Genomic DNA, 14,667 nt, shown 5'->3' with positions numbered 1-14,667 from the left:
AGCTCATGCTTTGAAGAGCAAAGATCTAGAAGTCGGAACTGGGGACTTCCCTGGCAGTCTCGTGGTTAAGATGTCGCTTTCCAAAGCAGGGGGCGCAGGTTCGACCCCTGGTTGGGGAGCTAACATCCCACATACCTTGCAGCCACAAAACCAAAACAAAAAAAGAGAAGTAATATGGTGACAAATTCAATAAAGACTTAAAAAAAAAAAAAAAAAAGCAGCAGCAGGGAACTAATCACCAGTGTACAAGACACAGGCGAGACAGAGGAACAAGAGCTGGGCCTGGAACAAAGGGAGGGAGGAACCACTTGGCTCAGGTGCAAAATTTAAGGGAACACCACAAAACACAGGAATGGAGATAAACACTTTAATACATCATGCTTAAAAAATCAAAATGAGCCTAAAAGATCCATGATGAACACAATATCAGAGTTTTAAATACAGACTCCGTATTACTGATTCTTCTTTTTGCCTCAGGCTCCAATATGACTCTGCCCACCACTGAACCATGTAAGTCAACTGTCAAATCTAGAGGATGAAAAATTCTACAGGGCAAATGCAGACAGGCCTGGTTTCTAAAACAAATAAATGCTATGAGAGGAGGAGGGAGTGAGAGTTTATGAGGCTTAAAAGATAAGACATCAAGTGCACTGTGTGGAACTTGTTTTGATATTGAACAAAACCATAAAGCAGAAATTGGCATCAACAGGCAAAATGTAAACACAGACTGAATATTAGATGACATAAAGGATTTGGGGCGGGGTCGCGGGGCCGCCCATGGGAGCTCAGTGGTAAAGAAACTGCCTGCCAATGTGGGAGACATGGGTTCGATCCCTGGGTTGGGACGATCCCCTGGACGAGGGTATAGCAGCCCACTCCAGTGTTCTTCCCTGGGAAATCCCATGGACAGGGGAGCCTGGCAGGCTACAGGCTGTGGGGTCACAGAGAGTCAGACACAACTTAGTGATTAAACAGAAGCAACAATAGAGAGTTCTTAATTTTGTTCAGTTCAGTTCACTCAGTTGTGTTCGACTCTGTGACCCCATGAATCGCAGCATGCCAGGCTTCCCTGTCCATCATCAATTCCCGAAGTCTACCCAAACCCTTGTCCATCGAGTCGGTGATGCCATCCAGCCATCTCCTCCTCTGTCATCACCTTCTCCTCCGGCCTCCAATCCCTCCCAGCATTAAGGTCTTTTCCAATGAGTCAACTCTTCGCATGAGGTGGCCAAAGTACTGGAGTTTCAGCTTCAACATCAGTCCTTCCAATGAACACCCAGGTCTGATCTCCTTTAGGATGGACTCGTTGGATCTCCTTGCAGTTCAAGGGACTCTCAAGAGTCTTCTCCAACACCACAGTTCAAAAGCATCAATTCTTCGGCACTCAGCCTTCTTCACAGTCCAACTCTCACATCCATACATGACCACTGGAAAACCATAGCCTTGACTAGACGGACCTTTGTTGGCAAAGTAATGTTTCTGCTTTTGAATATGCTATCTAGGTTGGTCATAACTTTCCTTCCAAGGAGTAAGCATCTTTTAATTTCATGGCTGCAGTCACCATCTGCAGTGATTTTGGAGCCCCCAAAAATAAAGTCTGACACTGTTTCCCCATCTATTTGCCATGAAGTGATGGGACCAGATGCCATGATCTTGGTTTTCTAAATGTTGAGCTTTAAGCCAACTTTTTTACTCTCCTCCTTCACTTTCATCAAGAGGCTTTTTAGCTCCTCTTCATTTTCTGCCATAAGGGGGTGTCATCTGCGTCTGCATATCTGAGGTTACTGATATTTCTCCCGGCAATCTTGATTCCAGCTTGTGCTTCTTCCAGCCCAGCGTTTCTCATGATGTACTTAATTTTGTTAGGCCTATGTTAATGGTGTTGTGATTTTTTAAAATTCTTTAATTATTAAAAATAACACACTAATGTATTTATGGGTATAGTTACAAGATATATCTGGAATTTACTTAAAAATATTCCAGGAAAAAAAAAAAAAAAAACAGGAAGAGACAAAGGAAATGAGATTAATAAAATGCTGATATTTGTTGAAGCTGAATGCTGATATATGGAGATTCATCATACTATTTGTATTTTTATATGTTTTAAATTTCCATAATAAAAAAAATGTTCACGTAATCCTTTTTTCCCTTAGGCACCCCTAACACTGACTTTGTAGCACTCGAACAAGATGCAGCACACAGTACCTTATTCTTCCAAAATAAAAGGTGCTGCTCTTTTTGATGTGAGCCAGAAACTGCGATGATCTCATTTAAGGTCATAATAATGTTGTGAGATACTATGAGGATACGGAAAAGTGAAGTTTAGCAAGCCTGAAGAATTTGCCCAAAGTCACACATCAGGAAGTGACAAAGGCAAGGGCTCGAACCTAAACCCAGCTGCCTCAGAGGGAAGCTCGATTTGCAGCATGACATTCTATCATCATCTTAGGCCATGTGGGGCGTGGGCCTGGGACAATCTGTTTGCAGTTGTCACCTAAGACACAGGGGCCATCGTGAGGGGTGACGAGGAGGCCCGGGTTTTGCATCAGGGTCCTGACACTTACTAGTTGTGCTCAGTCACTCAGTTGTGTCCAACTCTTTGCGACCCTAAGGACTGCAGCCTGCCAGGCTCCTCTGCCCATGGGGATTCTCCAGGCAAGAATACTGGAGTGGGTTGCCATGCCCTCCTCCAGGGGATCTTCCCAACCCAAGGATCGAACCCAGGCCTCCTGCATTGCAGGAGGATTCTTCACCATCTGAGCCACCAGGGAAGCCTTTACTAGCTGTGTGACCCTGGACAAATTACTTCATCTTGCTATCCCTCAGCTTCTTCATCTGTCTAGGGCTATTAATCTCACACTAGCCTGAGATTAACAACCATCTCATAAAGTTGTTAGGAAGATAAAATGAGCTAATAAATGTGAAGTGCTTAGAACAGTGTCTGACACGTGACAAGCTCTGATGAAGTATTAGTGATCCTCATGATTAATACTACTACGTTCTCAATAAAGCTGAACGACACTGAACACACCCCTTGGGCCAACTCATCATTTAGTTTTACTTCTAAGCAATTGTTTTGACCACAGAATTGAAAGGTGGGCTCTTATCAATGCTTATAGTAATCAAGATTAATGTATCGTAATCAAGATCAACATTCCTATGTTCAGATGGAAAAAATTCCAGTATTAATAAAAACTTCAGGACACATGGCCCAGGACCAGTGCTACAGTATCACGTCTGCTTTGCAAGTCTCATGTGGAGGGATGCATAGTGTTCATAGTATTGAAAATGTTCCAAGAAGATACCAGGATGTCTGGCTGAGTGGCTTTATGCTCCAGAAATAAACGGGAGGAAGTCCCGGGTCACAGGCCAAGGTGGGTGGCCGAACTGGTGCCAGAAGCACAGAGCCAAAGCTGAGAACCAGGAGCCAGAACTAAGCAAGAACAGGGCTTCTGTCACCTGCCGAGCCACGAGGACGAGTCGATAAGCTGTGGCAAGCCTCGCCAGCCAGGATCTCGAGGAGAGAGAGACCAGAGGCAGGATGAGCAAGGTCCCCAAAGATGAAAGGATCTAAGCTCAAATCAGATGGACAAGGGTTCAGACACGGCTCACGGCTTTTTAACTACTTATGCCCTGCCTCTTTTGTGGTTATGTTCTGTCACTCTTGAAATTACACTTTTCCAAGCTGTCTTGTTACACATGAAAGGTGAAATAAATAAAAGGCTGAGATCTCATTACACCATCTGGCCGATCCTCATCTTCCTTCCCCACTGACTGGCTCTCGAATCACTCACTGCCCAGTTACCAGCAGTAATTCGTTTTAACTCCCAAAGTGAGTGAGTACCTATTACATCAAATTAAGTCAGTTACTAGCATGTACTGGACCTTGATATCAATCAGGCACTATGCTAAGAGCTTTTCAGCTACGTCAAGCCTTCAATGATCCAATGAGGCACTGTTATTATCCCCACTTTACAGATGAACCTGAGGCTCAGAGAGCCCAAGGTCAGACTGTTAGAGGTGCCTCCTTTCTCATGCTCGTCTGTTAGCAGGCTCCTCGCCACTGAAAGGGCTCCGAATGAGAGAAAGACCATTGCAGGTAACTGCTGACATGATGAACTGAACAACCCGGAATACAATCTCCCCTAGGGAACCCAGAAAGCTTGGGGCGAGCAGTTGAAGAGGAATGAGCAATACTTAAATTCTCTTTACTTCCAGCAAAGAGGGTCATTTCCTCCTCTTCAATTGCTCTTTCCAGAGTCCTGAAAGCAGCCTCTGCTGCTCCTGTCAACTACTGCAACTTGCTCTGGAGGGAAGGATGCAGACGAGAAGATCATAGGTGTTTTGTTTTGTTTTTTTTCCCTTGAAACTGAGGGGAAGGGAGGAAAAAAAGGAGAGAAATTCCCACAGGACAATAAAAAAACTATAAATACAGCAACATGAAATAACACCCGCAAATAAATAATACCTGTGCCCAAAGACAAAGACAGCAGTCCAAAATCGGATGGATAAAAATAACATATGTCATTTTTTCCAAAGCTATCATACACACACACACACACACACTTTTCCTTAAAAATGAAAGTGAAAGTCGCTCAGTCGTGTTGACTCTTTGCAACCCCATGGACTATTAACAGTCCATGGAAGTCTCCAGGCCAGAATACTGGAGTGGGTAGCCTTTCCCTTCTCCAGGGGATCTTCCCAACCCAGGGATTGAACCCAGGTCTCCCACATTGCAGGTGGATTCTTTACCAGCTGAGCCACCAGCAAAGCCCACCTATCAAACCAGGGTCGTTATTTAATCAAAAAGTCAACAATGAAACACAGTCAATTATTCTTACTGGTATGTGAATCCTATATCAGGAGACACCAGTTTCCTTCCAAAGGAAAGAAAGTCAAACACATATAACGATTTGCTTGCTTTTTTAAATGAGGAATGCAAAATATTATGGAACAAAAAACTTAAAATTCTATAACTATAAAATATTTAATGCTTATCTTCTAGAATACTACTCAGCCAAAAAAAAAAAAGAAGGAAAGAAATGAACAATATGAATGAATTCAAAGATATTATGCTAAGAGGCAGAAGCTTAACAAAAAAAGAATACGGTTTATATTATACGATTTCTCTCATACAAAGTTCTAGAAATAAAAAAAAGATTAGTCTATGGTGGGAAAAAGAAAGTAGAATAATGACTGCCTCAGGGTTTGGGGGACAGGGAGTGATGGTGAAGGAGCACAAGGGAAGCACCTGGACGGATGACAGCACTCTGCCTTACCAGGAGTCTGGGGTACACAGGTGTCTGCATCTGACAAAACTCAGCGAAAGCAGGCTTAAATCTGTATATTTCATTGTATGTAAATTTCATTGTAAAGGAAAAACACAGTATAAGCAAGTGCTAAACTCTAATTACTGACCCACATGGTTGGGTTTTCAGGTAGAAGTACATCAATGTTGACAAATTACTTGGAAATGCTTCAGAAAGAAAGATCGAGACGATGGACAGATGGATAGGGACGTGACAAGGCAAATACAGTGAAGTCTGGAATCCAAGAAGTAGGTAGGCAGATGTTTACTGTAAAATGCTTTCAAGTTTGCTGTACGTTTAAAGATTTTCACAAAATGGAAGAAAAAGAAATGTACTCATCTATAAATTACACACAGGTAAGGAAGCTTAAAGGGGCAGGGCACGGGACTGACTTCCCTGATGCAGTGGTTAAGAAGCTGCCTGCTAAGGGAGGGAACGTGGGTTCAGTCCCTGGTCCAGGAAGATCCCACATGCTGCAGCGCAACCATGAGCCTGTGTGCCTCGAGCTCGTGCTCTGCAGCAAGAGAAGCCACCACAATGAGAGGCCCACACACCACAATGAAAAGTAGCCCCCACTCGCAGCAACTACAGAAAGCAACAAAGACCCTGAGCAGCCGTAATAAATAAATAAAACTTTTATAAAAGTGGGGGAGACACGGAGAAAAAGTGAAAGGCCAAGAGAAGGGGAGTCAGACCAGAATATGAACAGAGGCCCACAGAAAACCACTGAGAGCATGAAGGACCAACCAAGAGAGTCCAGAAGGTTCTGAAATGAGGGCCGCGTTCCCTGGGCTACGTGTCCAGTTTGCACCTCATCTCTACTAAACGCAAATAAATGCATTCTGTCTATTTAATAAAGGAGCTGGATTCCATGTGAGCAACGAAAAATGAAACGGGAACATAATAGAACAACTCTAGTAAAGCTGCATAAAAAAGGCATTTAAAAGGTAATGTCATTTAATCAGTGCAGCAGAATTTATATACTGAAGTGAGCATCGCTGTTCAAAAGTGGTCAGCAGCAAAGAAAGCATGTGGAATGTATTACAGAACGTGATTAACTTGGGTTCAAATCTCAATTTCACCAGTAGGCCGAGAGACCATTTTAGACAAATTATTAATTTCTCTGAGCCTCAACATCTTAATTTATATATGGAAGTAACATTCTCTCTCCCACAGGTCTGGTTTGAGGATTGCACGAGACCATGTAAGTACATGGAAACAACAAGCCCAGCACCGGCAGCCCAGCAGGCATGGGGTACTTAACACACATTGCTTTCTTTTATTCTTATTCAGTAATGCCACCACTGCTTTACACAGCTTGGCAACACATTTTTTGAGCTGTTGGCAAAGTGAAGAAGAGCAGAAGTGTTCCAGGCAGAGGGGAGAACACAAGCAAAGGGAGAGTGAGACACAGGGCTTTTTCTAGAGACTTCCAGAACACAGAGGTTGAGTGCAAGTGCGATGGACGGGGGATGAAAAGGAATCAGAAGAAAGCTGGAGAGGACGACAGGGCTGGATCATGAAGGCTCTTTTATGTCATGCTAAGGGGTTGGGTCTTTTTGTTCCAAGCAATGGAGAGCTATTTCCAGGTTGTCAGTACCACAGTGACATGATCCGAGTTCTCTTTCAGAAAGAATATTCTGCTTGTCGACTGCCTGGTACAACTCCAGGGACACGCCTCACGCAGGATGTCAAGGGAAGTAAGACATGGACTAGAAAATACTATGACTCCAAGATCTAAGTATCCCACCTGAAAACTCTACTGTGGTTACGATCACCTAAGAAGTCTATGGGATGAGGATAGGACACCGGCATCTATGGACAAGCAGAGCAAAAAGACACCCTACAGGTGGGAACTCCCTGGCGGTCCAGTGGTTAGGGCTCTGTGGTTCAACTGCAAGGGGGCACAGGTTCAATCCCTGGTATGGGAACTGAAAGAACTAATATCCAGCATGCCACATGGCATATCAAACAATGGGAGAAAAAAAAAAAGATGCCCTAAAGGTAACTGAGGAGAATCAAACGTGGCAGATGCGAACTGAAAAGTATCTACTTTATTTAACAAGCATTAATGACCTCGTCAAGAACAGGGTCAATCAAATGATGGGATAGAAAACCGAGTTTTACTAAGCTTATTCTAAAAAGAGGGAGAGCTATTCAAGTGTGAGGCAAGCTGTCAAGAACGGTGTAAAAGGGAGAACGCAGGTGGTAAATAAATGGGAACACACGGCTGAAACGACACATCTCAGCTCTGAACAGTTTGACAAACGGGGGGCAAGAAGCAGGAAGGATGGGGTTCAAGACACGTGAGGGCTACTGATACTATGTATAAAATAACTAATGGGAATCTACTGCATAGCAAAGGGAACTTGACTCAGTGCTCTGTGGTGACCTAAATGGGAAGGAAATCTACAAAGCAGGGGATATATGTATACCTGTGGCTGATTCACTTTGCTGTACAGCAGAAACTAACACAACATTGTTAAGCAACTATACTCCGATACAAATTAGTTTTTTAAAAAAAAGTACAAGCAAGGAAAAGGATAACCAACAAAGGAGGAAGAACTGGATCCATATGAGGGTTGGAGAGGCTAGTCCTGGGCAGGATACAGCTTCATACAATGAGACAAAAAGAACAGAAATGTGCATACAGAGGTAACTGCTGATGTTCTTTCTCTTTGAAAAGGAGTTAAGGTTGTCTAAGAACGAGGATAAAGACGGTAAAGCAGGAAACTGAGGAAATTCATGACCATTTCAAAATAAATTGGTGAAGATGGAAGAGTAACCTAACCATGGCTTTAGTGTATCATTTTCTTCAGGAGGATATTCAAAAGCCTGGGCTTGTGAATTCAGAAGTAGCCAATCAAAACGGTTGAGATTTTGCTCTCTGAGAACTCAGACCTTCTTTCTTTTGCTTGTTCCTTCCTCGATAAATAAAATATATGTAAAGTACTTTCTATGTGCTGGCCTTGGGGGGGATGACATTGAGAAAGACAAACAGGGCCCCTGCCTGCAGAGTCTTATGACGGAAGAAGCGAACAGAACAAAAAACGACAGTAGTAGTGAATATACATACAGCTGGACCATCAGGAAGGCTGAGCACCCAAGAGTTGATGCTTCTGAATCGCGGTGCTGGAGAACACTCTTGAGAGTCCCTTGGACTGCAAGGAGTTCCAACAAGCAATCCTAAAGGAAATCAACCCTGAATATTCACTGAAGTACTGACGATAAAGCTGAAGCGCCAATACTTTGGCCACTTGATGCAAACAGCTGACTCATTGGAAAAGACCCTGATGCTGGGAACGATCAAAGGCAAAAGAAGAAGAAGGCAGCAGAGGATGAGATGGTTAGACAGTATCAGCAACTCAATGGACATAAATCTGAACAAACTCTGGGAGAGAGTGAAGGACAGGGAGTCCTGGCATGTTGTAGTTCATGGGGTTGCAGAGAGACAACTGAGCGACTGAACAACAATTACACAGTAGTTCGTAGTACTATGGAGAGAATACAGGAAGACTGCCTAGTCTGAAGGGGAAAGGGAAGAAGTAACATTTGAGACCTGGGGAAATAGTAGTTGGCTAGGGAAGAAGAGAAGGGAAGAGTGTTCTAGGAGGGAACACTCCTGGAGGCTCTCCAAGGGACCCTAAAAAAAAATAGGACATGGCAGTCTGAAAGACCTGAACTGGGCTGGCCAAAAAGTTTGAGTCTCTCAGTAACTTCCTAAAATGCATATAGAATCTCAAGGGGCCCTGAATAGCCAAGAGAATTCTGAAAAAGAGGAGGAAAGTTAAAGGGCTAACACTAATTTCAAAATATATTACAAAGCTACAGTAATTAAGACAGTATGGTACTGGCAGCACAAAACAGATTAGAAGCAGTCAAGATCAGATGCAAGAACAGCCAGAAGGCATTTAGTAAGAATCCAGCCCGAGATGATGGTAGTAAAGACAAAGGTGGTAACAGGGAGGAAGGACAGAAGAAACTGCACAAAGTCGATATAAAAGAAGCAAAATCACTCAGAATGCCATAACCTGAATGTGGGAAATAAGGCGGAAGGATGAATGGAGAATGATGTTCAAATTTTTAGTTTGGGAAACTACATGGATGGTGAGTGGTACCCATCACTGAGAAGAACAGGCTTGCCAGGAAAGCTTTTGATTTTACTTTTAGTCTGTTGAGTTGGGAGGCACCTGGGAATTATCCAAGGAGACAAGTTGTAAGCAGCTGAATACATGCAAAGGTCTGGAGCTCAGAAGAGGAGGTCTTTATGGAAATATGAACCTGGGGTTTGTCTGTCTACAGCTGACAGTGACGCCACTGCAAGCAGATGAGACTGTATAAGGAGAGGGTATAAAGTGAGCAGAGGACTTGGGGCAGAGTCCTGTGTGCGTGTGTGAAAGTTACTCAGTAGTGGTCAACTCTTTGCAACTCTATGGACTGTGGCCCGCCATGTCCCTCTGTCCATGGAATCCTCCAAGCAAGAATACTGAGTGGGTTGCCATTCCCTTCTCCAGGGCATCTTGCCAACCCAGGGATTAAACCCGGATCTCTTCCATTCCAGGCAAGATTCTTTACCATCTGAGCCACCAGGGAAGCCCTTAGGACAGAGTCCTAGAGAACTATTAATACTTCTCTAATGTCTGAATAGAAGGGAAAAGTGAAAACTGAGAATAAGCAGCTAGAGGAGTAGGAGGAAAACAGGACTCTGGCAGTCAGAAGTCAAGGGAAAAAAAAATTTCAGGAAGAATCAACTGTGTCTAAAGCTGCACAGTCAAAAAGAATAAGGAATAAAACTGGCAAGACTAATTCTAATGAAGACCAAACAGGATGTAGCATGGGCAGGAGATAGGGAGGCAGAATCTATTCAAAAAGTTTAACTTAGAAGGAGAGAAAGTGAGATTGTAAACAAGCCAGGGAGGATATATGAAAACTGGTATTGAGAAGTTGTCTAATATGTTGGATAGAGGAACCAAGGACAGAAGAACGTGAAGAAGGCAGGGATGAGTGATAGACCGGGAAGAAATGGAGGGCCCAAAGGACAAGAGGTTGATAACACTGAAAAAGGGGAGTAAAGGAAGAAAACCAGGATAACAGAAGGCTGATATGAAAGATTCAGATGCTGAAGTTCCATATTTCAACAGAGGAACAGGGACAAGTGATAATTAGGTTTAGCATTCAACCAATGAGAATGGGTGGAGTTGAAAGAGGCAAAGATTTAATGTGACAGGAACAGATAAAGTCAGGGAAAGGGAAGATGAGGTGCTATTAGATGGGTCATTCACATAAACACTCAGGGCGTTCAGAAAGATAACAAGACTTAAAGAGAAAAGGATATTGATAAGCCAGGCATTGAAGCCTGAGTCTAATGCAACAGATGAGACCCCAGAAATCTGGGAGGGTTTTGGTTTTTATGGTTTTATGATATAGTCAGATATTATGAACCTCAAAGGAGAAGAGATTTTTTTATATGATGATGAAAGAGTAATGGTTTGAGAAGCTAGGAGAATGCCAACACATTTGAAGGCAAGAGTAGCTTCTACTCAAGAGAGTTCAGGGGAAGATTTTCTCAGGGAAAAAAACTAGATTAGTATAAAAAATTGTGTTAGGACTGTTATGTGAAAAGTTGGGGGATATATAGATTTTTTTAAAAAAAGACAATAGAAGGAAACTACCTCAATACAATAAAGAACATGTATTAAAAGCCCACAGCTGACATCATGTTCGACAGTGAAGATCCAAACTTTTCCTTAAAGATCAGGAAAAAGGCAAGGATGCCTGCTCTTGCCACTTCTACTGCATATAGTACTGGGAATCTTAGCCAAAGCAATTAGGCAAGAAAAAGAAATAAAAGGCATGCAAATTGGAGAGGAAGAAATAAAATTATGTTTGCAGATGACATAATCTTATATGTAGAAAACAAATTCAGCAAAGTTACAGAATACAAAAATCAGTCATGTTTTCATATACTACCAGTGAACAAACAAACAGATAAACAAATGGCCAGCAAACATGAAAAAATGTTCAACATCACTGATCATTAGAGAAATGCAAATCAAAATCACAAAAGGCCATATCACGCCCATTAGGATGGCCAATAATGGGGGAGGAGGGGGGGGCATGAAAACAGAAAATAATAAGCCTTGATAAAGATGTGGAGAAGCAGGACCCTTGTGCAGCTGGGACTGCAAAATGGTACAGCCACTATAGAAAACAGTATGGAGCTTCCTCAACAAATTAAAAATAGATATACCATTAATCCAGCAACCCCACTTCTGGATATATATCCAAAAGAACTGAAAACAAGATATTGCAGCTATATCTGCATGCCCAAGTCCAATGTACGAGCATTATGCACAACGGCCAAGAGGTGGAAGCAACCCAAATGTCCATTAATAGATAAATGGATAAGAAATGTGGTCTACACATACAATTCAGCCTTAAAAAAGACAGGAATCCCGCCATATGCTACATGAGTGAACCTTAAGGACACCATGCTAGGTGAAATAAGCCAGTCACAAAAGACAAGTACTTCATGATTCCACTCACATGAAGTATCTGCTGCTGCTGCTGCTGCTGCTGCTAAGTCGCTTCAGTTGTGTCCGACTCTGTGCGACCCCATAAACTAAAGCAGTCAAACTTACAGAAACAGAAAGTGGAATGGTGGTTGCAAGGGGCTGGAAGGAGGAAACAGACAGTGTTCAATGGGCACAGAGTTTCAGTTTTGCAAGATGAAAGCGTTCTAGAGATTTGTTGTATGACAAAATGAACATACTGCATGCTACTGAGCGTACACTTAAAAATGGTCACAGTGGTAAATTTTCTGCTAGTGATTTTTATCACAATATTTTTAAAGGGGCGGGGGTGCTAAGTAGCACCAAAGCATGCAGGAGAGAACTTGAGAAAAGCAAGCTATGCAGAACAATGGAGGTTCTCATTCTAAGCAGTGACCCTGAATGTCAAGGGAAGAGAAAGAGCAAAATGAAGCCTTCAGGCTCCTGCTACACTTCCAGTTCAAGCTATTTCAGATCCAACTGAGAATAAGACCTCTGACTCAGTGCTAGAGACTTAATGGGGCCTTTTTAAAAGTCTCAAGACTATAGTATGAGAAGTAACTATGGCACCTTAAAGACATCCTGAACCGAGGACGTGGTTGTTTCCTCAGACCTTCACCCCACAGGAGCAACAGCCATAACCCTCAGTGAGGGGAAGGTTCTCCTGCACTGAGCCAGCTGAGGCCTGGACTGGGTGCTCCTCCAAAGGAAATCCAGGTAGGAACTAGGCTAGAGCTGTAAGGAGCCTTCCCTCGAGGGCTCAAATGTAGCTTGAAAAGGGAGGAAAAGCCAATTATGTGCTCCAGACACAATTTGTTAAAACCTTTCCTCTGCCTTTCTTTTTATATATTAAAATTTTAAGATTCTTGGGTCTGTTCTTTATATGCTAGCTAATGGAGCTCACATGCTCCGCCTTGAGAATACTTAAGAGGAGGTGGGAACGGGTCATCTTCTCCATACTTGCAGAAAGTAGATACCACGTTTATCATAAATGATCTCTGACGGGTGAATTGAGGATGTTCACAAAAGGACCAATGTGAGTCTGCTTTCCAATGTGGAGACTTCCATTGTAAAGCCTGCTCAATGGGTTCCATTTAACAAAGCAATCAGTTAGGACACCTGGATTTTAGAGAAGGTTGCTATATATTTAAGATGTAGCCCTGAATCCCCCAAAGACTACTGTGTGACTGGGTCTCTTAATAATCTGTATAATTTTTATTTTTAAAAACTGTTTATTTAAATTTTATTAGCATGTTAAACCAGAAGAAAAGCTTGGCACTTTCTTCTCCCTGCAGACCTGAAGGGTAATAAAACCCAGGACTCCCTGGAATCCCTTCCTCAAACAAAAGGTTGGAAAGTCTTAGTTTCATTTAAATGAACCCAGGCTAACGAGTTAGACGAGGAAAGCCCGAGCCAGACATTGGAGGGAGCGGACTCAGTGTCTGGCAACGGCCACCGTCACATATCGAGAGACTAGAGTGAGAAAAGGAGGACTAAAACCCCAAGGAGACGTGTGAGCGCCAGCCTCTACCCTTCCTTGGACGGCCACTTGCCTCTCTCGAGGCGGCGCTCAGTCTCTCCCTGTCCTGATCTGGCGGCAGTACTCTGAGTCCACTGAGGTGTAAGTCTCAACAGTTCCACAGTTTCCACCTCTCAGGACTGGTTACAAGAAGCCATTGTCTCTGAGGTTTTAATATTTGCCTTCCTTTTATACCACAACGTTTTAGAGACAAGCACAGCTGAACAGGACGCTAACCACAGGCCCCCGTGGACTGTTCTGTGCTGCACGTGAGGTGGGGTGGGGTGTGGGGGCTGTCAGACGCTTACCAGTGTTTGCCATAGACCCAGTGGCCTCCCCATGTCAGCAGGCAGATCCCAGCTGTCGTTTTCTTCCAATGATTTCGAAGCGTTTTAAAGAACACAGTCATCTTCTCTTAGGGATTTGCTAGATTAGTAGAGGCAGAAAAGAAAAATATAATTATCCAAGGAATCATGTGGGCCCTACGCTTTCATCATCTTCCTTCCTTCATCCTCTCCACGTCTTCTTTCCTTCCTCCTCTTCCTTCCTAGATACTTCATCTCTTACCTGCCCACCTACATTTCCTTGCTTTCTTCACTTCTTTACACCCAAACTATACTTTTTCTTCTTTCATCACTTTTTCTTAGAAAGAAGGGGAAAGGAATTCTAGAAGTCCTGTCTTTGCTTTCTTTTTACAGTCACTATACCTGTTTAAAAGTATCTGCTTAGCCTTTATATATAAAGTGCTTATTATCATCAAATTGGTAATCAAATTAGTGATGTAAAAGGATTATTCAAAATAGGAGAAAACAACCAGGCCCTTAATAAAAGAACATTCAGAGAAAACTCAATGAAGAGGAAATGTACATAACTGTAAAAATGCTCAACTTCCAAGGTAATCAAAGACATGCAAATTACAAAGAACTATCACCATTCACCGATAAAATGAACAAAATTCTAAAATGATCGTATTCACTGATGACAAAATAAAATGAGACAGACACTCACACACTCCTATAAGGAAGGTAAATTAGCATAACCTTATGGCAACCCACTCCAGTATGCCTGCCTGGGAAATTCCACAGACAGAGGAGCCTGGCGGGCTGCAATGCATGGAGTCGGACATGACTGAGCCACCGAGCATGCACACTCAAAACCAAAGTCATGTCAATGTATGGCAAAAACCACCACAGTATTGTAAAGTAGCCTCCAATTAAAAAAAATAAATAAAAACAAAAAAGTGCAAAAAAAAAAAAAAAAAAGTGACCATATATACTTCTGTTTTTCT

The 14,667-nt window shown here is 42.7% G+C and overlaps 1 protein-coding gene across 2 annotated transcripts in view; it reads right to left on the bottom strand.

Annotated features, from left to right (window-relative positions):
• Positions 1-14,667, bottom strand: part of AGK (acylglycerol kinase) — a 100,636-nt gene that overhangs the window by 80,988 nt on the left and 4,981 nt on the right. For both annotated transcript variants that reach the window (XM_019959198.2, XM_070788273.1), the window contains exon 2: positions 13,688-13,805. In XM_019959198.2, coding sequence (XP_019814757.2) covers positions 13,688-13,788 — 101 coding nt within the window. In that variant the 5' untranslated portion in view covers positions 13,789-13,805. The remainder of the gene's footprint in view (positions 1-13,687; positions 13,806-14,667) is intronic.

The sequence above is a fragment of the Bos indicus genome, chromosome 4, assembly GCF_029378745.1.
Source record: "Bos indicus isolate NIAB-ARS_2022 breed Sahiwal x Tharparkar chromosome 4, NIAB-ARS_B.indTharparkar_mat_pri_1.0, whole genome shotgun sequence".
NCBI classification, from domain to species: Eukaryota; Metazoa; Chordata; class Mammalia; order Artiodactyla; family Bovidae; genus Bos; species Bos indicus.
Note: the sequence above shows the minus strand (reverse complement) of the source record. Positions and strands in the feature narration are given on the sequence as shown.